At 34.3% G+C, this 27,797-nt stretch overlaps 1 protein-coding gene across 4 annotated transcripts in view; it reads right to left on the minus strand.

Moving 5' to 3' along the window:
- Vps53 (vacuolar protein sorting 53) overlaps positions 1-27,797 on the minus strand; it is a 349,419-nt gene that overhangs the window by 152,440 nt on the left and 169,182 nt on the right. For all 4 annotated transcript variants that reach the window (XM_090412655.1, XM_090412656.1, XM_090412658.1 and 1 more), the window contains exons 12-14: positions 8,780-8,874; positions 8,404-8,643; positions 4,314-4,470 (exon numbers count right to left, since the gene is read on the minus strand). In XM_090412655.1, the coding sequence (XP_090268781.1) occupies positions 4,314-4,470; positions 8,404-8,643; positions 8,780-8,874 (492 nt within the window). The remainder of the gene's footprint in view (positions 1-4,313; positions 4,471-8,403; positions 8,644-8,779; positions 8,875-27,797) is intronic.

The following is a 27,797-nucleotide window of genomic DNA, read 5'->3' on the forward strand; positions in this document are numbered from 1 at the left end:
AGCATTGCATATTTGATCTATTATTCTGTCACTCAGATGTCCAACGCCCACTTGGCCATCACCCAATTAACCATTGCCCAGATGACCATGTCCCACAGTCTGTCAAAACAGGTGATGGTGCAAGCATAAGGAACTTTATACACTCCGGGATGTGCAAGAAGATGAAGCTGATCTTTTAGAGAAAAGATGAATGTTGCTGGATGTGTGATTTGAAAGTGGCATTCCACATTTGTGAAGCACTTCAGCTATCCTTTCAGATGTATCCAAGATATAGGGGATGGGAACAGTTTTGTTATGATGTTGTGTGTGAGAGGGTTTTGAAGGAAAGGAATGCATACAGTATTCTGTCTGTTTTGTGCAACCATTGGTTAAAAAAGTGTTAGAAGATAATGAAGTTCTCTGGTAAGAGCAGTGTCATTAGAACAAATAATCATGGCACTGTGTGTTTTAAGATTCCATATTACTGGGATGAATAATGGTGTACCACTTATGTAGGAAGCTTCCATTGTGTGTGTGTGTGTGTGTACATGTACACACACCTCTAGATTTCTTACTAAGAGGAAAAATTAACAAATCATTTGATAGTCATGGAACTAGAACATTTAAGAAGGGCAAAATAGTTGTTTATTTATTTTTCTATAGTGAAATATATTTTAAGATGTTCGTCTGTTTAAATGCACTAAAAATGTTTCTAATGTGGCTAAGTCATGAGACCAAATAGGAAGCGCGCACACACACACACACATTGAAAAATAGTTATATAACACGTTCGCTGCCAACTATGAGTATACTCATAGTTGGTATATAAGCCTCAAGCCAGCTACGAATATACTCATATGACGCTTACTGCCAGCAACGAGATTACTTGTACTGACCTTGAAGAAGTGAAAATGCTTGGCTTGTGGAGCTAGCAGCAAAAGTGTGTATACTCATAGATGGTATATAAGCCACACAAGCCAACTACGAATATACCCGTATGTCGATTACCACCGGCAACGAAATTACCCGCCCGTACTGACCTTGAAGAAGTGAAATTGCTTGGCGTACGGGAACAAACTATGCTCCAGTACCTTGGCAGTGAACGTGATAAACAAATCATACACCACTATCATCCATCCCAACAATACAGCATCATCCAAACACTCACTCACTCACTCTCTCTCACACACACATCTACATCCACGATCTTTTGCCTGCTACCACTTACATTCGGCAATATCTCATAATCCATAAGTATGCAGCACTTCTTATACAAACTCTCTAATCTCTCTTTTTTTTTCCCCTCTCCACAAAAATATCCTCAATCACTCTCCCCAAGCATACATACTGCACTCACGGCAGGTCACCGTTTTTGAAAAATCCATGCCACTTGGCCTCATCTTTTTTACCATCATACATTTCATTGCCATTTCACTCATGCTCAAAGCTGCAAACAAAAACACAAAAAAATATAATAAATACAGAATTATAACTACACCAAACAATGCCTACCAATCACAACTATCATACAACAATATATATTTAAAAAACTAACTATCACTAATACCAAGTATACAAAAGAACATGCAGGTAGATTATTATATTTGTACACAAATGCTAGGAGTATTAGAAACAAAGGGGTTGAGTTTGTTGCCTTGGTCAATGTTGGGACCTCAGTTTGTAGGAATTAGTGAGACCTGGGTACAGAATCAGACATACTAACTGATATTGAGTGTAAAGGGTACAGTACTTTTAGGAAGGAGAGACAGGGTAGGAGAAGAGGGTGTGTGCTGCTAATGATATCAGATGACTTGAATCCAGTTAGTGTTGAGACCTATGATTGTAGTACTAGTAACAGTAATTCATGTGGCAGTGAATTTGAAGCCTTCTGGTGTGAGGTGGAATCTAACAAGATCAAATGCATAATGGAGTGTTCTTACAGATTTGATGGATCAGTTGCTAGTGATGAAGAAATCCATTACTAAATAGAGAGGATGGGTGTGAAAAGAGTAAATAATGGGAAATAATTTCTTCAAGCAGCATGTGACAGAAGGAACACAAGGTCAAAGAGTGTTAAATTTCATTATAGTGTCAGAGGGCATTCAGTTAAAGACAATTATTCTGCCTCTGATTGGTGATAGTGAATGTGCAGTACACACTTGGGAAGTGACTAAGTTTATGAATGTTTGAATCAAAAAAGGTTACATGCTGAACTACAAAGCAGGAAATTATGACAAACTGAAGAGTATACTGAGTTGGTTGATAGAGGGAAAGAATATCGACAGAGCCTGGGAAGTATTTAAAAAATACTTAAATGATGCAATATCAGAATATATATCCTGAGAGTTCGAAGAATAAATAGGGTAAGAGTCAAATGGATGTGTAATCTTTTTAAGCAAGAGATTCATAAGAAAAGGATGATGTGGAAGGAAGACCGTGTGCATAAGGATGATGTCCGTTATGAAAATTATAAGCAGCAGGCTAAAAGAGTCACCACTGTTGTATGGAAAGCTAAGTCTGAGTATGAAAAGAAACTGGCTCTGCAAGCTAAAGAATTCTATCAATAATATGCTGAAAGTAAAAGAATGAATGAATATGAAAGAATAACCCTTCTGAATATAGATGGGGTGAAGGTGACAGACACGGAAGAGACTGTTCAACTAATGCATGTCCATTTTGCTAAAAGCTATCAACCTGCATGCAACGTTGAGTTCACTGCCATCTCTTCACCGGATGAAGAAACTCAGACGTATGAAGAGAAGGTATTAGAGCTGTTGCACAAACTGAATAAGAATTCAGCAAACTAGGGACTGGTGGAATATCAGCATCCATGCTGATATTCCACCAGTCCCTATTTTGCTGAAGGAATATCACCATGGATGCTAAAAGAGGGTTCAGCTGAACTGGCTATTCCTTTGACCAAGCTATATAATTTGAGTCTCAGAATTACATTCTTTCCATTCACAGGAATGGAAAGAATGCAATGGTAATCCTATTGCATAACAATGGTGCAAAGACAAAAGTATCCAACTATCGACCAAACACCATCTCAGGTGTGGTGGTGAAGAGTTTGGAAAAATTGGTTAAGGCTCACTTTCAGAAATGGGTTAACAGTGAATCTCTACTTTGCAATGAACAGCATAGGTTTACTAAGGGAAGGTCATGTTATAGCAACTTGCTCGAATTCTATAAAAATATTACCATTGAAGACAGACAGAGAATTTGTAAACTGTATTCCACAATTCTGATATCATGTTTAACACCCCCCCTTTGCACTCTCTCCACTGTATCAGACCACAACGGAAACCAGGAGACCTGACCTGTGCACAATAGTCCAAGTAAGGTCTTATCAAGACCTTGTAAAGAGGCAAAATAACATCCTTATCTTTACATGTGAAAGTTCATTTCAGTGTTGCAGTTATTCTCTGATTTGTATTTACAATCTTTGCTATATGGCCCCGAACTTTAACTTGCTATCTACTAACACTCCAAGATCCCTAGCCTGGTCAGTTTCTTCTAGCATAATCCCACCAATATAATATGACATTGATCCAGTTGATGGAATTTTTCATTTTATGGAGGGTGGGGAAAGGACAAGATGTCATCTTTGGAAGCTGAGAATGAATGCCGCTAAGAAGGGGCGAGGGCTAGATTTTTCTCTCATAGAGTGGTGCGTGACTGGAATGGATTGCCATTGGATGTTGTGTGTGCAAGCAGCATGAACGAATTCAAGAATAAGTATGATAGCTGATGAGTGTAGTGTGTGGCCTCTCTCAATGAGTCCCTGACTCCCTGGAGGTCTCTCTTAATAATAATGCCACACACAATTTCAAAATTTAAACTTATCTTTTCACAGCAATCTCGATGAACACATCTCTCTCTTCGTGATCTAGTGGTTTATATAATATACTGATTTCAGATGCTATTAAAACTCTGTTTGAAATTCTAACATTCATACTGATAAAAAAAGTATGCAAACAAAAAATTTCCAAAATTGTATTTACACATTCATTTATTCTTTATCTGATTATATTTTATTTATATTACTAATATGTAGATATAAGTAACCATCACCCCAATATTTTTTACAGTTGCTAATATTATATTACATTAGATGTAAAAATTAAATTCAAATTGCACATAAAAGTTTGACTTCTTTTACACTATGATATACTATAATGCACATCTGCAGTTCTCAACTTTTAGTTGTGTATGCAATTAAACAAATTACAAAAATAAATAAAACAACTTTAAAAAAACGTCCATAACGTATCAATTAATGATCAGATATATCCACTAAAGAACATGATGTTAATAAAAATATCTGTTTATACCTGCTGAGTAGTCTCTAAACAATATTCTGCTGTTGTTAAAATGCTACATATCCTACACTGCTCAGATGGAGTAAAGCGGGTAACTTCCCCTTCTCTTAAAAGGTTCTGAAAGTTCTGAATTAATCCTGCTGAAGTTAAAGATGGAGTACTACCAATTCTGAAATATGTAATACACATCAGAGCCTTATACCAACCAATGAATATTTAGTAATTTTTAAAAATTAACACTAAGATTTACAAAATAAAAATCTCTAATACATTATGATAGTGGTGTTACATAGAAGTCAGGGGAAGAGAGCAGAAATGGTTGATAAGTTATGTGCTTGTGGAACTTCTACTCACTCTATATGAAATAATCTGCTGATGGAATTCCAATAAGAAGATGCACAAGCTGATATATTCTCCATCAGAACATTAATAACCTGTACAAATTTAATTGGAAAAGTTAAAAACTACAGCCTTGCCAGCTTTCTTAAACAAGAAAAAATAACCAAATTTGAAATAAAAAAATTTAAGGCTGATTCTCACTAAGAAAACTCATAGGAACTGTTTGTTATACTGGATAGTTTGTAACAGTGAATTTATTTTAGCACAGAATTATAATACCTATAGGGATTTGGTGGTGACTTTTTCAGTAGTTTGTTACAGTGAGTGAATTGTTATAGTGGTGTTTGCTACAGCAATAGTTGATATCTAAAGTGGCTATTAGTTCTTTGCAAATTATGTTTGCAAAGAACTAATTCAGAAAACGTTTTTTTTTTCCTTCTCTTAATGGAAAGTTCCACAAATTTTTCTTTAGATAAATGAAATGCTATTCAAATCACAGTATTTCTTTATTCTTTATGTGAATGAAAAATATTTTGAATCATCACTATGATATGAAACACACACACAGTAGATATCCACTTTTATGACTGGTAAAATTGTCTGTTATGACTATGAAATCAAAGGCCACAGAAGCAAACAATGCATATCCTTCAACTGAAGACACTGAAAATTTTGAATCCTCTTTGGAAAGATAATGACTGGTAGAGACAGCAAGTGAACCAGGCTTTAGAAGTCTCTACTAAAGATATAAATGAATTAATGAAAAAAAAAAAAAAAAGAACTTACAATTGAAGAAGTTACTGAAATGGTAGAGAAAAGAAAATGTTCCAAAGAAAACTGAACACGAAGAATCGAAGAACCTCCTATGCTACATTTACATTACTGACACTTTAAAAAGTTAAATTGAATTTAAAAATTAAATTTTAAAAAATTTTGAAAATGATGATTCAAATTTTGAACCGCGCTTGAAAGCCCTTTCCATGAAAGGAAAATTTATTTTCTACAAATTTCCCTGTCATGCTACAGAGAAGGGTAATGAAAAATGCAAATGCCTCAAAAGGTTCAGAAAAACTGCATGTAGAGTTTTATTCTAAGAAGGTCCAAATGGTAAATCCTGTAACATTTTTACTTTTGTATAATTGAATGTGTATCATTTCATTTTTTAAATGTAGTTTTAGTTCAACATAACACCATTTTGATATGGTATTATGTAATTTAAACTGCATTTCCAGGAATATAATCTCAATTCATTACACCAAGTCAATAGGAAATTAGGGTTTCAATTACAATATTTTTCAGAAACCAATTAGATTGTAAAAGCAAGGGTTCACAGTACATGAATCCTATGTACAAAAGGTTGCACAACTTATAGCATATTAATGCCATGTTTAAGCAAGTTGTTCGGAAGAAAGCAGTTACCTATTTATGTTAAAATTTTCTGAGAAGAAACTCATGGGAATAGAATGGCAATAAATAATTTACAAATAAAATAAATATTTACAATGCATTGTTACAGAGCAAACTTTAAAGATACACAAAATCAACAAACACTGAGAATAAAATGACCTTAAGAATAAAGAAGTCATGTGCATGAATGGAGTTTCTTGTGGTTAATGTATGGTGATTACTGTTAATGGGAAGATAAGACTGAGCCAAAATTTGTGTGGGATCACACCATCAGTTCTGATGCAATTAAATTGGCTTCTGTAGAACCAGAGCCACTTCCGGGAATAGTCTTCGTGCTTTGAACTGATTTTTTGTAGTAACTTGGCTTTCTCCAAAAGCATAATGTCTGAATCTGTTTTTGGGTTGCTTGTACCAAATGCACTTTTTATGCTCATTTATTTTGACAGAGACAGTCTATTCTGTCTGCCCAAAATACAGTAGACACCTAGGAAGTAGAGAGATCCTGGCTGTTCTTGATTTGTCTCAGGAAGGTGGAAACTTTGTTTATTGGTTTATAGACTGTTCTATATCAATTGTAGGAGGAGCCCAATCTATCTGTTGTTCATTTAATATAAGGTAGGGAAATGGTGTTAAGTAACAGTCTGCTTGTGGTGGTGGTAGGAGAGGTGATTCTTTTTAACCAGTTTGACAAGTGTGTTTTTATTTCATCTGTTTTGTTTGAATGATGTTAGCAGAGCATGTTGTTTCAGTTGCCATGCTGGTATGAGGACAGAAGTCACTCTGCCCTAGATGCAGTTGTGGCTATTTGGAATTACAGCCAAAGCAGCTATGAGGATAGTGTATCATGTATGAAATTGAACATATTCTTCTAGTTTTCCTGTTTTCTGGGATGAAAAATTCACGTTTCCAGAAGGAGAAACTCTACTACCTCCATAGTAGATTGAATGACTCATCTTCAGATGAAAAAAATATGATAAAGGTTCATATCCTAGATGGTTATCCAGGTCTTTTCAACCAAAGAGCATCGCTGATGCTAATTAAGCTAGCAGGCTCATTTATTTATTATTTTTTTTTTGTTATTATTGTTTTTATGTGGTTCCCACTCATGAAACGTTAATTGCAAACCTATAGTACATTTGTAGTGTGGCTAGGCTAAGGATAAAACAACACTTATCTTAACAAGATGTCAAGAGAAATGTTCCAAGTACTAGAATTACATGGCTGTATGCTTCCTAAATTTATATTGTACCAATTTTAAGCCTACACTTTAATTCAGTTCTCTGAAGAAGGTATGAAATGATGTTTTGACATCAAATCAGTTGTAAGACAAGGGTACATGCTATCTTTACTGTTATTCATCACTTTTATGGATCACATTATAAATAGTAGCTTACATATGAAATTTGATATCAAATCAGGTGTAAGTCAAAGATAGATGCTATCTTCACTGCAGTTCATCACTTGTATGGATCACATTATTAAACAGCTTTACATATGAAATATGATATCAAAACCATAAATATCAAACTCAGTTCTTTACTTTCTGTAGATGATGTTATACTCCCTGTAGAAAGTAGAAGAGGTTAAAAAGGCCTTGTCTACTTTCTACAGCGGAATAAAAAACATTAGCAGATAGAGGATTGTCTAGTACTATCATGGTATCCTGCACACAACAGGAAATGATACAGAAAGAACCAGTTATTTATGAAACCCATATCCAAAGAAACAAAAAAATTATAACTCACTTCTGCTGTAAATAAGCAATTTACAAACTCATATATTCTTTCTGCTTACAATTAAATGGCTTACTTTTATATATATATATTTTATATACTGATCCCATACACAAAAGGTTGAATGACCTATAAGTACATCAGTGCCATGTGTGGGTGCAGATGAGGATCAAGAAAGAAATTTACTGACATTTTTCTTGAAGATTTTAAAATTGTAGCTGTTTGGGAATACCTCATGAGGAAGCTGTTTCAGAGGGCAGAGACAGATGGAATAAACAAGGAAGAGCAAAATCAAGTTTCTCTGTGTTTGCAGATGTATTGAAAAAAAGATACTAGAAAGCTACTACTCTTGCATTAACAGATGCAACAGAAAAGTAGAAGAAAATGATGGTTGCTAGTTCAGTAGAGCAGCAACCACTGAAGTATCTATAGAATAAACATAGCGCTGAATTGCAATGTGAGAAAGATGTTGAAATAAGTCTGTAAGAGAGAGATTGGGGGGGGGGGTCGTCTATGAACTGAATGGGACAGAATCAAGGATTTTTAAGTACATCACCCATGATGTGAATAATATTTAAGTAATAATAATAAGTAAGATCAGTCTAAGGATATAAAGCACTTACTTTGGTAAGCTGTTCAGGAGTATTTTGTTAGCATATTCCCGCAAATATTTCTGAAAAGTTGATGCCAACGACAACATAGGAGGACCTGTACTTAGCTGTGTACACTGAACTAGACACTTTTTATAAAAGACAAACAGATCACCACAAGATGGGAGAACTACAGTTCCACCAGTTTCAGGTCTTGGCAATGCTGCTTTCTGCATATCTTCAACAAATCTCTCCATTAACTGAAAAAGATTCCTATAAATAATAATAATTAAAAAAAAATTCATACCTTAGTAATTTTATAAATGCATTAAAAAAATCAGAAATTTACATAAATGGTGTCACACATTCAAAATAAACTGAAAAGGTAAACTAAATATTATGGATTTACCTATCTTGAGATTCCACATATATATTTAAGTGTGGTTCAAAGCATCTTGATATTATGCCTTGGAAAGGATTGAGTTTTGGCTTTACAACAGCATTCTAGAAAAAGAACAGTAAACATATATAAACTGTATACACATATCAACTGTGTCACCTGAACTGTAGGCATCATGGTTTACAAGATGCAAATAAACAATAAAAATTTACTAGAACATAAATCCACAATATTTCAGACTGATGTTTTATTATGACACAATACTGTTTATAAGTTTAACTGCCAATCAGGATGCAATGCCTGCTACATTGAATAGACTATTTGCTGTTAAAAGTTTTGCTCAATTGAACATTATCAAGACTGCAATATCTTCATACCAGAATACTTACATTCCACCACTAAAAAGAAATGCAAACAAAAACATGCCAATAAAATCAATGAAAATTCCATCACTGAAATATCATTGCATGCAACATAATCTAAACACATCCCTGAAATGGATAAATGACCATCATTGACTTTCAAGATAATGAAACCAAATTACATTATTCTAAATCGCTAAAGATAAGAATCAGTCAGGATGCTATAAACACAAAGAGATACTTTTAATTTTGCTCACTTGGCACTTAAACAAATTAATCCCATTAATCTTGAACCATCCATTCTCTATCACTATGAAAACAAACTCCTCTTAATACATAATCTTAAACCATGCAGCAGCTCATAGTCAGTTTTGAGCTGTTTTATCATCTGACAACAATAACCGCAAAAGAGCTGGCACTAATGTCATGATAGTGGTAGTATGGTGGTAGCGCTAGCTGTTTTAAAAATTTTTAGTTTTCGAAATTTTTCTTTTCAAAATCTATAGGTTATTTGATTGATCATTTTCCTTGTTTACTGGTCTCATTTCTGCATCATTATGAACACTATTCTCTTACTGCATGTTGTCAGCTCAATCAAGTTTGGCTCCAAAATATTTTGTCATCCTCACCTTCCAAAAATATACAACCTGGTATGCCCTTTAAATTACTCTTCAATATTAATTAAAATTTTATATTAGCCTTTTTTTTTTTTTTTTTTTTTTAACTTAGCCTCTGGGTTGGTGCTATAGGGTAGCTCCATTGCCTACTAAGTTTTGCTTCTTTTTTTTTTTCTATAATTTGACATCAGGAGCAACATGAAACGTTAGTTTCAGAAAATCCATGCACTAATATTTCTGATTTTGATGTGATTTCAATTCTTAATAATAGTTTAGAGAGGGGTTACCAACCTTTTTTTTTTTTTAGCTCTGGAGCATTTTTAAGATGAGGAAACAGTACTGGGCAAATTTTTGAGTGTGGGCAAGATTTTCTTTTCTGCCCTTCAGTCGAAATTGTATATGTATATATAAAAATTATATATATATATATAGTGAATAAATAAATAAAATATTTTTGTGTTTATTATATAATGAGACATAATTTTAACACAATTTATAAATATTACATAAATCACATTAAATATGACAAAACAAATATGAAAAAATCCAAATTAAGAATTAACAATTTTAATTATTTAAAAAAAATAAACCTTTCTAGCCTTAATTTCAGCAAAAGACTTGACTACTTCTTCTAGATCTAATGTCTCGGCTATGTCACTTTCAATAGATAAAAGTGGCTAAGCCATCTAATCTCTCTTGGGACGTTGTGGACCTCAAATAATTTTTAATACGTCTTAATTTAGAAAAACTGCGCTCTGCACTTGCAACTGTAGTTGGGATTGTTAAAAGAATTCGTAGTGATGTGTACACATTAAGAAAAAGACTTAGGCAATTATTTGCACAAATATAATTTAATACTTTGTTGGGAGAATAATTATTTGATATCCTCCGAGACAATATTTTTAATTCATCTAATAAATCTATTGCTGAAATATCTTTTTGATCACCATTAGACAGAACAATTTCTAAGTCAAAACCAGCTTTTTTACTGTATCATTATCAAATTTTAAGTTACCAATGTTAAAGAGAAACCCAAAATTTGATTCATATTTATTTAGCTGTTCAAATCTCTCAGTAATTGATGTTATTGCTGAATCAAGAATTATACAGTCATACCCCGACTAACGTGAATCCAGAGTTACACGGTTTCATATATGTACGTATTCCCGTCCCGTTTCACGCCTCACCACTAGTCATATCTTTCCGGCGACAGCCGCATTCGTCAGTGTCGCACATGCTGTGAACATGCACTAAAGTGTTTTGCACAGTCTCCATTCACACACAATTTTTATAGTTTACAAACCTTGCGATTGTTTAATGTTATGTTCTTGATAAAAATTTTATCACATAAAAAATAATAATGTCGTCAAAAGGAAGCTAGTCCGATTCTTCTACAGCTAGCAAGAAAAGAAAAACATTGACTTTGGAAACAAAACTCAACATTATTAAGGATTTTGAAGGCGGAATGAAAATTTGTGAGCTAGCAAAGAAGTTTGATCTACAGTAAGAACAATCATAAAAGAAAGGTTTAAAGATTTTGGAGGACATAGATTCTAACGAGGAATGAATTGTAGCCACAAGGTAAGGAATAAAAAAATCATTAGCTTGCTATGAAGAAATGTTGCGTGACAAGAAAAAGCCATTATGCCATCAGACAACTCTATTAGATTTTATGAAACCATTGACATTGAAATAACTTTCTTTTTTTTTATGTACGAAAAACTACAATTATGATTATATTTCTTAAAAAATGTGTGTGTTTTTTTAAACCTTTGCTCCCAATTAACTAATATTTTGTATGTTTGTATGCAAAATTATACCCGAGTTACGCGAATTCGACTTACGTGCTTTTTGTTGGTCCCACCTACTGCGTAACTTCGGGGTATGACTGTACTAAAAAAATTAATTTTAAAATGTCACTCAAAATTAGTAATTGATTTGTCAGGACATACATAATCAAATTGAGTTTTTACATGTCAAGTTCGTGTGCTGTCGTTAGTTGGGAAATCAGCATTTAGCCCAATATCTAGAGCAAAGTTATGGGCTTGGCGCTTAACTTTCAAAAAATTATTTTCACTTCTGTATGACGTCAAGAATTTTTTCGTGACATCTAATGATTTCAATGCTGCCATAATATGGCAAGAGATATTTTGCAATTGTTTGCTAGATGCATTGACTTCACTTAGAATGTCATACCAAACAAATGTGCCAAATATAAACTTGAAAGAATTAATTTTTTTTGCTAACGAACTAGCTTCCAATTTTGTTTTAATGCCTTGTTGCCCAATTAAGCTGTCATCTTCTGTGATGAAAATTAAAGCTTCATTTATTTCTTTTAATTGATTTCGTATTGCTTTTACAGCTTCAACACGACTTTCCCATCTCATCGTGCATAAAGGTTTTAAAGTAAAATTTTGGATGTGGTTTAGAACTTCCCATTGATGACTCAATAAAGAAAAGAAATTATAGATTGACTGAATAATGTCAAAAATTAAAACTGTATCTACATTGCAGCTTGCTGCATCGCTCAATACCAAGGAATGCGTACAACATGGAACAAAAAATGCTCTAGGATTTTTGTTCCTTAAAAGTGTTTGTACCCCTGCATTCTTCCTTCATATTTGACCCGTTGTCATATCCCTGATCACGGATATTTTGAATATTTAATTTTTTTCTTCTAATAATTTTAAAATTACTTCAGCCATACCACTTCCTGTTGTATTATTAATTTTAATAAAATCTAGAAATCTTTCCTCTATTTGTATAATATCTTGGGTTTCTTCATTTTTTTCTTTTATAGAAACATATCTTACAATTAAGAACATTTGCTCCTGCCTCGACATATCAGTGGTGCAATCAACAATTATTGAAAATACTTAGCATTCATTTTTTTAGATGCAATTTTTTTTTTAATTCATTACCCAATATATTAATAATTTCGTTTTGTATACATTTCCCTAAATAATGAACGTGAATTTCATTGTGTTTTTAAGCGTTCTACATGTGTTTTGTAATACACTGTCAAATTCGGTGAATAATTCAATCAGTTTCAAAATTTTTCCATTATTATTTGTATATAGAGTATCTGAACTTCCTCTGAATGCTGTTTTTTTTTGCAAGAAATTTAATAACTGATATTATGCATTATAAAACATGCATCCAGTGTTCTTGTTATTTTTTGAGTAATTTTAGCTGATGTTAATCAATTGTAGTTTCATTTTTTAAATGCTTTTCCAAATCAATCCATTTTTTAAAATTATTAAAATGTCATTGGGATTTTTCGTGGCGCTAAAGAACTTGGGACCTATGTTTCCAATCATTATTTCCTTCCGAAATAAGGTTCATAGTTCGAATATTAGAAAATAATTTGCAGCAGAAAGAAAATACTACATTTTTTGAACCTGAGTAAATTAACCAAGATCTTTTAATGGTTTCTCCGTTACTCAAAATCCTATTATAATGCAATACATGAAAACTTCTATTATGTTCATTGCATGGAAAAAAGTCTCTTTTGATTCAGCAGGAGGACCTCGTTTTACTAATATATCAATTATTGAATTGGACAAGTTTGGCCATAAAGCTGGATCATCAAAAAGCTCGTAATTTAGTGTTGAGGTATTTGTATTTGAAGTCAAAGCTATTGGATGTTTCTCAAGAGCCTGATTATCATCTAAACACAAATTTGAATTTTCTGACTCATTGTCAGTGGGGGGGGGGGACTCCACAGGAACTGTGGAGTCCCCAACTGACAATGTCAGTCAGGAAACTTTCACTGACTGACATTTTTCACTGTTGCTTTCACTGACTACTCTTGTTTCTGATAATTTCAAAAATTTTCCTCAATTGATTTTCTTGCTGAGCTCGAATAACTTCTTGTTCTGCTCGTCTTTTCTCAATTTTCTAACTGAAATTGGATCTAAATGTTTCTGTCCCAGGGATTATCAAAATAAAAATAATTATTTGGAGCTTATATAATTAGAATAAAATATAATTATCTTTATAAATATGTATATATAAATTTAATATGGGATAAAAGTCTTACAGTGGCTGAACTGCATAGTTCAGAAAGCCTGGACAGAGGGACAAATTCCCGATGATCGGAGTAGAGCTCTAATAGTACCCATATATAAAAAGGGAAATAAAACTGAATGTGAGAATTATAGAGGTATTTCCCTACTGAGTGTTCCTGGCAAGATCTATGCAAGTATACTTGAGAAACGGTTGAGAAGAATTGTGGAAGAAAAGCTTGGTGAAGAACAAGCTGGATTCAGGTCAAATAGAGGCTGTCAGGATCAGATCTTCACTTTACGACAAATAGTCGAGAAAGCATCGGAATATAACAGAGATCTGTATTTAAGTTTTGTCGATTTGGAAAAGGCATATGACAAGGTGCCAAGAGAGAAGCTATTCAATACGCTACAATTATATAGTGTCAATGGGGCATTATATCAAGCAATACTTAGTCTTTATTAGTCTTTATTTGAGTTGTAAGTCAGCAGTTAGAATTGAAGGAAGTACAGGAAGATGGTTTCATGTTAAATCTGGTGTGAGACAAGGATGTACATTATCTATATGGATCACATTATGAAGGAAAGTGGTATTAAACATGATATCAGAATTGGAGATGTTAATGTCGACTCTTTGCTTTATGTGGACGATGTTATTCTTCTAAATAAATATGCTACAAGTTTGCAACATTCCCTGACTAAATTGAATAACCGTTGTAATAGATATGGTATACCATATCTATTACAACGGTTATGATGAAGGTCAGCATTAAAAAGACAAAGACAATGAAAATAGGTAGAATTGTTGAAAATGTCAACTGTGTTGTGAATGGGGAACCTGTGAAACAAGTAAAACATTTCAGCTACTTAGGCACGATTTTTAGTGAAGATAGTAAATTAAATATAGAAATAGACAACAGAATCAACAAAGCTGGTATGGTAGGAAGTCAATTAAATAAATTCATAAAGAGAAATTAGTCGGAACACTAAATTAGCTGTATACAAGACAGTGTTCAAACCGATTTTAACTTATGGATCTGAGAGCGAGCTGGGTCAGAAGTAAAACATTTGACCAAAGACTAGAGACCGCAGATATGAGAGACCTGAGAAAGATTAGAGGCATGAACAGATGGCATCAATGGCAATATCATATTAAAAATGAGGATATTAGGAAAGAACTTGATATTGTTGGCATCCAGAAATGTGTTAGCAGAGCTAATCTCAGGTGGTATGGTCACTTAAACAGAATGGGAGAGGAAAGATTGGCAAAACAAGTGTTCTCTGCAAGGATGGCAGGCAAACGATCCAAAGGAAGACCAAGATATAGGTGGATTGATACGGTACAAAGTGCCTTAGACGATAGAAATATAAGATCTGATAATGATGGAGTCTTCACAAGTAACAGACTGATTTGGAGGAAAATTGTAGATAGGAAGTTAGTAATGATGTAAATTTTTCATGTAGTACTATCATATCCTGTACACCCCTTGAGGGTATATGTCAGCAATTTGATGATGATGATGATAAATTTAATATTTTTTAAATATATGATATATCCAATTTATTTTTTTTTAATTTTTTATTTTTCTGCCTCCAGTATAATTGTAACATAAACTCTGTAAGTTTTCCGCCCTTTTACTTTTCTGCCTGCAGCATTCGCCCATGCCTCACGCTGAGATTGACTGGGGGAAGTCACCAAAGTCCACAAAGGCAGCTTCTCTTTGAATTATCTGATTGAACTTATCATCATCACAATTTATCCTTTCCTTAGTGTTCCAAGTTTAGAGAATTTAATTTTTCTACGATACTAAGGAAACCCAAATCCATTAGCTAAAAAAGGATCCCTTAGCTGCTTATAGTTCTGTCCTTTAGAACTAAGAAATTCTTTTATCTCTTCAAATAAACTCATATTTCTTATATGGTTTGTAACTATATAAGAAATTGGCATCCCGTATCCATTCCACCAAAGACCAGCCACTTCCCCAAGACTTATCTGGAGTATACCAGGTCCTCTGCAGTTGTAAACTGTCCTACTATGGCCAAACAGGCAGGACATCTAATAATCAGCATATCCGAACACAAAGACTACATCCGGTTTCACCAATACAGCCAACTCAGGACTTGTGGAACGTGCACTAGATACCCAGCACAGAATACGCTGGAAGAAAGTCACTTTACTATACAGCAGCAAATATAAATATGAAAGGTTATTCTTGGAATCAGCCTCACTCTAAAAAACTTCCCAAACCTCAACAAATTTGGGTGCATGAGACTGCCCCAAACTTGGGAAGTGTGCATCCTAAGAACATCAGCCCAACAGCTAAGACAACCCAATTTAGCTCACTAGGGGGCACCTTTAGGACTCCAAGAACAATGCCAGTTGCCTTCTTCAGCCTCATTTGCTCGTTCTTAGTGCCTGCGTACATATATGATAGTTTTATGTTCCCAGAAGATGGTAGTTTTTTAATTAATATTTTAGTATACATTGTCTTTTCTTGAAAAATTTCATCAAGCAGTTCACTAAATTGAAAAACTCTGAATTTGTCTTTTTTTTAAACTGCATTTCTAAGCTTTCTTAGTAGCCTCTACAAAAACAATTTGCTGTCCTTTCTATATTTGATTCAAAATCTTCCAGTGAGTTTTATTTAGATACTTTGTATTATTTATATAGAGAATATAGAGAGATATTTTTTATTTCTCTATATTCTCTAAGTTTTACATACCCACTATTTAGCCAATGAACTTTCTGTATGATTTCTTCTTCTTTTGCCCTAGTGCCTTCTTAACTTGAATCATCATGAATGTTTGAATTTTCTATCCTTGCATATAATTTCATCATATTTCTCTGCATCAATCAATATGTTCTTAAAATATTGGCACTGCATTTCGAAGGTTTGGATCTTGTTTTCAAACTCCTTTACTCCCATCCTCCAAATAATATATACACATATATATATATATGTTAAAGATACCAAGAAATTTTATACTTGGTGTTAATCCTTTTTCCAAGTAAACAAAACAAAGTTTTGCGCATGAAATATATTCACGTCTGAGCTACTTGTATATAGAGGCTGATGACTTCATATCACTTGCCTTAGTATGTATCCCATAATATACACAATGCACAATGAGAAGGGCCACTACCCAGATCGGTTTCGATCTTTATTGAGGTGAAAAAGTAAAGGGTTGCTCATAATAGGCCTAGAGTAGTTAGTATAGGGGTGCAGGAGAGCTTGATAGTACAAGGAGAAAAAAAAGACAGATAGCATGAGACAGAGAAAAGGCCTCAGCTCATTTATTATATCATCATATAGCCAAAGGCTATGAGTTTTCCTTTTTCACCAATCTCATGTAGATGAACAGCCAAAAGACCAATTGAAACTAAAGCGCAAAGATGACTGATACCCAGGTGGTAGCCCCATCTGGGTTAACCGCCTTGAGTTGGCCTTCTCTGCCTGGGATTTCTCTCCAGTCATCCCTGCAATTGATTATAAGACTACATTGAATTAAGAGGATGGAACTATTTAAAAAAATCTCTCATAGCAAGAATAGATAGAATTTTATCTCCCCCTGGTGAATAGTGCATAATGTGGGTGGTCTACACCATCTAGTGATAAATTTGATCTCTCCTAGAATACTTCTTTCTAAATACAAAAAACGTCTGATGGAACAATAAAATTTCCACAATACAATATTATAAAGCATTTGGATGTCATATTGCCTGGTTTTCAAATCCACGTTTTTTCGAACCTTCCATAAATGGTTTTTTAATTCATTAATTATAAAAATCAAAATTCTCTTCCCATTGCTGACAGGTGGTGGGTATTGTAAAAATAAAACCTGTTCTGTTGTAAATACTAGAATGCCCAACACATTACATAATCTGTTCCAAATACGCAGAGCAAGGAGGCAGCTGTAGAATGCATGTTCTATTGTTTCCAATTGGTAACAGATGTCACAGATTGGATCTCCAATGTTGAAGTACCTCCATTTGATGGCAATGACTGGAAGGTGGCCATATGCAATTCTCCAAACAAGATCCTTCCTGTTAGGATAGCCTTGGAACTTCATCAAGCTCATCATCATCAAATTCCTGGTGTATATCCTCAAGGGGTGTACAGGATATGATACTACTACTACATGAAAAATTTATATCATTACTAACTTCCTATCTAAAATTTTCCTCCAAATCAGTCTGTTACCTGTCAAGACTCCAATATTATCAGATCTTATATTTCTGTCTTTTTAAAGGCACTTTTTACTGTATCAATCGACCTATATCTTGGTCTTCCTCTGGGTCTTTTTTCTGCCAACCTAGCAAAGAACACTTGTTTTGCTAATCTTTCCTCTCTCATTCTGTTTAATTGACCATACCACCTGAGATTAGCTCTGCTAACACATTCCTGGATGCTGACAATGTCAAGTTCTTTCCTAATATCCTCATTTTTAATATGATATTGCCATTGATGCCATCTGTTCATGCCAGTAATCTGTTAAAATTGTTTGAACACTGTCTTGTATACAGCTAATTTAGTGTGTTGGCTAATTTTTCTCTTATTCCACATAAATTTATTCAGTTGACTTCCTACTATACCAGCTTTGTTGATTCTGTTGTTTATTTCCATATTTAATTTACCATCTTCACTAAAAATCATGCCTAAGTATCTGAAATGTTTTACTTGCTCTATAGGTTCTCCATTCACAATGCAGTTGATATTTTCAATGTTTCTGCCTATTTTCATTGTCTTTTCAATGCTGACCTTCATACCATATCTATTACAACGGTTATTCAATTTAGTCAGGGAATCTTGCATTCTTGCATGGGAGGATTTATTTAGAAGTATAACATTATACGCATAAAGCAAAGAGCTGAGATTAACATATCCAAATTTGATATCAGGTTTAATACCACTTTCCTTCATAATGTGATCCATAAAGATCAGCATTTCCCAGACTTTTCCTACATCGGATTACTTCACAAATCCTGAAATTTTCACGAACACCTTGGATATTTTGTAATGTATTAATAATTAATTATGGCGTAATCATAAAGAGTATCGGTACACTTATGTATACGGTGTGACATGTTGACAAATATAAACTTACATTTCAATCACCGGACTAATGAAATCTTGTAGCATATTGTAGTTTCCTCAGGCCAACATCATTAAATTAATTTGTTCTGATTTTCATTTACATATCCCATTCTGATCACCAAAAATTTATATTATTATAAGTACTTACGAGTGAATGCAGACTTTTTCTCCTGTGTGCTGGTAGTTTTACCCTCCTTTTGTATATCCTGGAGATTGCTTTGTAAGCTGGAGGTGGATGAATCACTTTTTGTTGCATCACAAACACCTTCAATAAGAGATTTCTTAACACCAAAATTAAACAAAGTCTCCCTTGTCTCTTATTCATGTTAAAATTTAAATCTGTAGGCCTATTACTTTTAAAAAATCATGGTACTAAGGTTTCGAAACAAGCACTTTCACCCTACAATACGAACTCGCAAAGGAAGTATTCATTATTACTAGATTTGAGAACCGGATACAGACTACATTGATCTTCAATTTCAGTGGAAAAATTTTCTTTATACTTCCTTGCTGATTGACCACTAACATTTGCAACACAGATGTTATTTCGTTCAGTTTTGAGAACAGAGGATATGCCCCCATTGTTGTAAATGGCTTGCAGGCAATTTTTATTACTGGTCATAAACAGCGGTATTCCCTTTCCTGAACGTTGAAAGATTTCAATGTGTGAAAATTTAACGATAATTTTCATGTTTAAAAATATGCGGCTTGGTCACTGACATTTGCAACACAGATGTTATTTCATTCAGTTTTGAGAACAGAGGATACGCCGCCCATTGTTGTAATCAGCTTGCATGCAATTTTTATGACTGGTCATAAAGAGCAGTATTCCCTTTCCCAAATTAGTTCCATGTTTAAAAATACACGGCTTGGTCGCTGACATCACGGAACACTTATTCACTTTCTGTGGAACACAATTCGGGAAATTCTGATATAGTTAATGAATAACAGAGGAGATAATGTACATCCTTGTCTCAGACCAGATTTAACATCAAATCACCATCCTGTACGTCCTTCAATTCTAACTGCTGACTTACAACTCAAATAAAGACTAATAAAGACTAAGTATTGCTTGATATAATGCTCCATTGACACCACATAACTGTTGTGTTTTGAACAGTTTTTCTCTTGGCACCTTGTCATATGCCTTTTCCAGATCTACAATACTCAAATACAGATCTTTGTAATATTCCCATGATTTCTCAACTATCTCTAGTAAAATAAAAATCTGATCCCGACAGCCTCTATTTGGCCTGAATCCAGCTTGTTCTTCACAAGCTTCTCTTCCACAATCCTTCTCAGCCATTTCTCAAGTATACTTGCATATATCTTACCAGGAACACTCAGTAATGAAAATACTTCTGTAATTCTCACATTCAGTTTTATTTCCCTTTTTTATATATGGGTACTATGAGAGCTCTACTGCAATCATCTGGAATTCGTCCCTCTGTCCAGACCTTCTAAACTATGCAGTGCAACCACTGTAAGGCATTTATACCTCCATACTTGAGTATTTCTGGTCAAATATCATCTACTCCTGCTGCCTTTCCACATTTCAGGCTTTTGAAGGTTTTTTCTACTTCAAGTATTGATATGTATTCCTGACTGCATGCCTGGTCAGTGTTTTTTACCACTTTGCTGTTATCACTGCTTGTTTCATTTAGCAGTTTTTCGAAGTAATTACTCCATACTTCAATGATATCTTGTTCTCCTGATTTCATGTCACCTTTATCATCTCTAACTCCTTTTACAGCACTCTTTCCTCCATTTCTGAGCTTTTTCAACAGCATTCCAGAATATTTTGCCACCTTCCTGATATTTATTTTCTATGTTTTTACCAAAGTTTTCCTGTGACTTTTGTTTAGCTAGTTTTACACACTATTTAGCTTCCTTACATTTGTCTTTGTATTCTCTAAGAGCACAAGTTGGCTTTTTTGCCAGGCACTTTTGATATGCTTTCTTCTTTTCCTTCACTGCCTCTTTAACTTCCTGTGTCCAGGAAAGTTTTTTTCTATCCTCGCAGACAACCTCACTACATGCCTCTCTGGCTGAATCAATCAGTATTTTCTTCAGGGATTGCCACTGAATCTCCAAGGTTTGGTTCCTGTTTTCAAACTCTTTCATTTTTTCTTGAATAAAATTTGTGTATTTTAGTCTACAGTTCACATCTGAGAGCTGCTCAACTTTTATTTGCTTTAAAACTTTCTTACATTTCTTCTTTTCAATATGAAATTCAGTTTTATCCTACTCAAGACTAAATGGTGATCACTTCCAATTTCAAATCCTCTGTACATTCTGGTGTCCTGTACCAGGGAGAAAACATCACTATCAACAATAACATAGTCAATGAGACTTTTCTTATTCCTTGCCTCTTCTCTCCATGTGAATTTATGCACATTTTTATGTTGGAACCTGGTGTTAGTAATAACCAGTCCATGTCCTGAGCAGAAATCCAACGGGTATTTGCCATTATCATTAGCTTTGCTCTTTTCTCCAAATTTTCCCAAAATATTTTTGTCAAGTTATGAAACAAAATACTGTTGTCAGTACCCAACTGTGAAACTTTTCTGTACAAAAATTATTCTTTACACCAAACTTTACTTTTTTTTTTAATGGAAAGAATGTCAACTCCAGAGTGTTTTAAGCAGTCTAAGAGTTAAGCACAGGGTGTTGTAGTATTCAGAACAATCTCAGCTTACGGACCTTTATAATCATTAACTGCAAACAGGGGGAAGATGAAAACCAAGGTGTTACCGGAGAAGGTCTACACATGTGTGATTAGTTTGCAATATTTGATGGATTTTTGAAGCTGTATTGCTTAAATGGCAGAATTTTAAGACTGGAAGTCCAAATCCTCTATGTTTCATTTATAGTTGAAGAAATTCCTTTTTAGCTTCTTGGTATCATGAGGACCAAAAAAAATTGCAGAGGTTTACTATATTAATTGCTTTTCTTCAGCTTCTGTGATGTCTGTAATATTTATTATGTACAATCGAGCAGGAAAGATTATTGTTTTGAGTACTATGGCTTTAGAAGAAAAGGAGAGTAACTCTATTTTCTAGTCTTCTAACATTTCCAAGTTCTTGTATATAAGTTCTTGGACTGGTAATATTAGGTAAGTGTAGAGGGAATTCCAAGATAACGAGTGGTTCTCTCTCTTGGGATTAATCCACAAGGAATGGCTCCAACATCCCACTTTACATAAACTTTTAATTTTGTCTTGTCTTGTCTGCATTAATAATTAATCCACTGCTTTGCTGAATTTTTCCAAAAAAAAAAATATATGTATGGAATCATCATCATCATCAACTTCCTGCCATGTACCCTCAAGGGGTGTACAGGATATGATACTACATGAAAAAATTACATCATTACTAACTTCCTATGTACAATTTTCCTCCAAATCAGTCTGTTACTTGTCAAGACTCCAACATTATCAGATCTTATATTTCTATCGTCTAAGGCACTTTGTACCGTATCAACCCACCTATATCTTGGTCTTCCTCTGGGTCGTTTTCTTGCCAACCTGGCAGAGAACACTTGTTTTGCTAATCTTTCCTCTCCCATTCTATTTAAGTGACCATACCACCTGAGATTAGCTCTGCTAATGCATTCCTGGATGCTGACAATGTCAAGTTCTTTCCTAATATCCTCATTTTTAATATGATATCGCCATTGATGCCATCTGTTCACACCTCTAATCTTTCTCAGGACTCTCATATCTGCAGTCTCTAGTCTTTGGTCAAGTTTTACTTGACCAAACAAAATAAAAAAATGATGGTACAACATGACAAAATGTATGGAATCATTATCCTCAATGTTCCGTCTACATCATCGGCATATGCTAATACCTTATTTTCCTTTTTAGTTGTATTTCTGTTATTCCTTGCTCAGCATGTATATTGTTGACTTGTGTACGAAAAGTTCAAGAACCCATGCAAACAGCAGTGGACTGGGAGGGCAACCTTGCTCGACTCCTTTTTGAATTTTTACTGGGTTCAACCTTTATCGAGGTCTCTTCAGTGGGAGCCATCCTAGGAGATATACCAAGGTTGAAGTAATGCAGCAGTTATATATATATATATATATATATATATATATATCTCATATACAAGTAGACAAAAAGTGCTTGACTTTCTTAATAAAAATCTCAGGATGAGAAAAAGATGTAGAAAGTTTTTTACCTTGGGTGTAATATACGTTAAAGATACCAAGAAATTTTATACTTGGTTTTAATCCATTTCCCAGTAAGCAAATCAAAGTGTGAAATATCAGACTGCAAATTCAGCTCTGAAAGTTACTGTTTAACTTTGATTCTTTTTTAAACTTTCATACATTTCAGACTTTATTGATTTCTATTCAGGATGAGAACCACAATTGTTATTAGTTTTGCTCTTTTCTTGAAATTCTTCCAAAACACTTCACCATACCTGTGCCTCTGTTTAATTTTTTCACAAGAATTAGCTTTCTCTTTATGTCAACATCATTCTTTAATGACTCAAAAAGTACTTCTACTTCTTTCCTATCTGTAGGACCACAGGCACAACCTAAGTAAGTCTCACTATCCAATTTTCCATTTTGAGAATTGCCCACACTACTCTACTAGAAATTACCTAGTATTCAAAAAATTTACACTTGCATTTAGTACTACTCCATCTCTTACCTGATCACTGTTGCCCAAACAAAACATCTTATTCAGAAGTACGTAACCTATTTTTGCATTTGTTTCAGTGACAATAATTTCATTGTGCTGATGGTGATTCTGTTTCAGTAACTGACTTTTGATATTTTCTTTATGTTCCATGTTTGCTAGGGTTCCTTGACCAAAACAGGGGCCTACTTTATCCAGGTAATGCATGCCCCAATCTGCATGACATCTCACATGTTGTAAAGTCATTTTTATTGGTGAGTTTAAGCCAATACACAATATAGTTTGATCAAATCAATCTCAAATGAACCTTCCTCACTTCTCATATAGGTGAATACCTAATAACAGGATGCAGTTAAACATTCAGATTTCCATAGTTGTAGGTAGTATTTCATGTTGAAATTTTCTGGAATAAACTATGTAGAAACATTGAAATAACTAATTAATAACTAATTAAGTATTTAAAATATGACATTTTGCTAGCTCAAGCTAGCATCAAAATTATTTTTAAGATATATACTCAACAGAGAATAGAATTACAATGAACTCCCCAACAAGTACAGTCATATGCATGGAAGGTGACAATGGTGCTCTTTGTGGTGAGGTTTCGTGATTATTACTGATGGGCATGCACCAAACTTTATGTAGAATTACACATCATCATTTCTATTACTGTTCAGCAGGTTTTGTAACACATGAGCCACTTCTAGAAACAGTCTCTGTGATTTAAACTAGGATCTCTGTAGTAGCTTCATTTTTTTCCACCTGAGGAAAGGGTCTTCATCTAAGACATGTTGGGCTAGTGCACTTTTTGGTTGTCCATACTGAATACATTCTTTATGTTCTTTTCTACTAGTAATGGTGGTTTGTCCAAAGTACTGCATCCCACATAGGGGATACTGTAAACATCTGCTCTGATTCTCTCTTTTCTTCTTCTCAGGTGTGTACAGTATCCCCTACATGGGATGCAGTACTTTGGACAGTACACCATTACTAGTAAAAAAAAAACATAATTTGTCTGAGAAAAGTGGAGACTTGTCCAGAGGTTTGTAAACTGTTTCAAGTGTGAGCCCATTTTATCTGTTGTACCACCTTTGATATAAGGTAAGGATATATTTGATATATGTAGTCTTCTGGTTTTATTTTTTATGTTTAATGAGGGCTTTTTGTTGTAACCATTCTGTTTAAAAAAGTGTAAGTAGAGTCTGTTGTTCTAGATGCAGTTCATGTCCTGAGATGAAATTTGCTCTGCCCTGGAGGCTAAAGGTTTGAAAATTTCAGTTTTCTGGGTGGGATGGTGATATAAAGAGGTGTGTATGCATCTGGCTCTGTGTATGGGCTTGCAATAGACTAAACAGGTGAGATACCCAACTGGTAGCCTTGTAACTAAGGTACCCAAGAAGACTAGAGTCAGGAAATGGATATTACTAGAGAATTGTAAAAAATTGAAAAAACCAGTGAGCCATGTGGCCAAATAGCAGAGACATTGCCTATATACCTCAGCCATAGGTTTGGCTTGAGGGGCACTGAATTAAGTGCCAACATTTCAAAGGATTCAGATGTATAAGTTAACGATAAGAGCTCATTGCTACACCTTCCATTTCTTGAAAGAGCTTGTTATTCCAGCTAAATACCCTGATTTAAGGCAGTGCTTAGAGAGTATGCAAATATTGGGGGGAATATTTTGGAAAGCAGCTCTAATGTATCGTCCACTGGAATGTTAGTGAAAACAGGCAATGCATCAAAGCTTACTAAGAGAAGGTTCTGTATAGTGGTTTTAAAGTGTATTGGAGTCTTTTAATTGGCATCTGAAGCTTGCTGACTTCAGATGCCAAATGTTTAGCAAGTTTATATCCAAAGCGATTTATGACATCAGCGATGAGGATAGCAGGGTTCCAGGTTTGTGAAACTTAGGCCAAATTATATTTTTTTAATTTGGATAAAGCTTTTTGCCTCCCAGCTCGTAATATTGTCTAAAAGACTTATGGTTGTATTTTTTTATCAATGGTGTAGATCCTTCGCTAATGGAATGTACGTTGATGTATTCAATAGCTTTTTTTTTTTTTTTTTTTTGTAGTCATCTGTATTAAGGATCATTGTGGCATTTCCTATGTCTGCTTTTACTGTATTATTATTCAGTTTCAGATTTTTCCAGGTTGTCGCTTCTCCCCTTGATACGTTATATTTTGAAGGATGTGCCTAATAACATCAACTTCATTATGCAGAAAACTTGATTATGAATTATATGTTTGTCACTATCAATGTGTTCCCCCCACCCCCCAGTTATTGTGAAATTGAAATTTTTGCTTCACTGGCTTAAAGTGAACAATCTGACAAGTTTTAAATTGTTTTCCAGAAGTTGCTCAACATTTTCTTTCTTTTTTGGAAGAATGTAAAACTTTCTGATAAAATTTCTTTTATTTTTGTTATAAATTTTCCCTTCATTATTGGCTGTTAACCATTTCTACATATGTCCAAATATCAGGTCTGAACTGCTTGGAAAGTTTAAGGTTACAATATCTTGTGTTGAGAATGCTAAGAATCATGTGGTCATTTTGTATTTGTTCCTTTAGTAGAGACAGGCTGGCATTGTGTAGATTCTAAATGCTCAAGTGGAGCAAATGTTTTGTTTAATCCTTATACACATAAGAATTAGACTATTGTCATGGCAATGTTTAAGAAAAGCAAGCCTCTTAAGGAATCTGGCTCATTTTGCAGGTACCGTGTAGAAGGCCTTCATGTCCTTGCACAGCTTTTCCATAAAGACATTGTATTTCCATATTCAGATTTCTGTGGATATAGTGATTCATGATGTTGAAATTTCTGGAATAAACTATGCAGAAACAGGAATGAAATAACTAATAACTAAATTAAATATTGACTCAACAAGCATATCAGCAAGTTATTGTCTTACATTAAAAATGCCACACACTTTAAAACAACTATATAGAACCTTCAATTAGAAGGAAAAGTTTTCCAAAATATCCCCTTCAATATTAGCATACTCTTTAAGGACTGCAATAAATCAGGGGATTTTAGTTGAAACAACCAGCTCTTTAGACAAATTGAAGGTGTAGCAATGGACTCTGTCTCCCATCATTAGCTTATACGCTGGAATCCTTTGAAATGGCACTTAATTCAGTGTCCCTCAAGCCAAACATATGGCTGAGGTATATAAACGACTTTGCTATTTGGCCACATGGCTCACAGGTTCTTTATAATTTTTTACAATTCTCCAACAATATACATCCATCCCCTAAATCACTTTAATTGTTGAGGAAATAAATTCTGAGGGGAATTCTGGCCTTCTTGGATATCTTAGTTACAAGGCAACCAGTTGGGTCTCTCACATGTTTAGTCTATTGGAAGCCCATACACAGAGCCAGATACATACAAACCTCTTCATATCATTATCCCACCCAGAAAATTGGAATTTTCAAAACTTTAGCCTCCAGGGCAGAGCAAATTTCATCTCAGGACATGTACTGCATCTGAAACAACAGGCTCAAATTACACTTTTTGAACAGAATGGCTACAACAAAAAAAAAACCACTAAACATCTAAAGATGAACCCCTCCCCAACCAGAAGACTGCATATCTACATCATATCCATACCTTATATCAAAAGTAGTACAACAGATAAAATGGGCTCACTCTTGAAACAACACTAGGTCAGAACAGTTTACAAACCTCTGGACAAAGTCTCCACTTTCTTTGGGCAAATTAAGGTCCACCAGGATCATCTCTCTCTCTCCTTCCCACATGCCTGCAGCATCCCCTATGTGGGAAATGTGGGATCCAGTAGTTTGGACAGATAGCACAGACCAACATTACCAGGAAAAAAAGAACATATTCTGTAAGAACAACAAAAATGCACTAGCCCAACATGACTTAGATGAAGACTATTTTTTCATGGAAGAAAATGAAGCTGCTGCAGAGATCCTAGTTTAAATCACAGAGACTATTTCTAGAAGTGGCTTATGTGCTGCAACAGTAAGAGAAATGATGGTGCACTTCCCATCAGCAATAATCATGAAACATCTGCAGAGAATGCCACTGTCACCTTCCATGAAGATGTCTGTTGAGGAGGTCACTGTAATTCTAGTCTCTGTTGAGTGTGTATCTTAAAAATGCCTTAGATAATACTAGCTTGAGGTAGTGAAATTTCAAGTTGTAAATAATTTAGTTATGAAATTATTTCATTCCTGCTTTTACATAGTTATTCCAAAAATATCAGTAATAACTGGTGCATCTGATGTGAAGTACTTCACCCAGTTAATTAATTTTTGACATGCAT

Source organism: Typopeltis vanoorti, chromosome 23 (genome assembly GCF_054136105.1).
Source record: "Typopeltis vanoorti isolate ZY-2024b chromosome 23, IOZ_Tvanoo_1.0, whole genome shotgun sequence".
Lineage (NCBI taxonomy): Eukaryota > Metazoa > Arthropoda > Arachnida > Uropygi > Thelyphonidae > Typopeltis > Typopeltis vanoorti.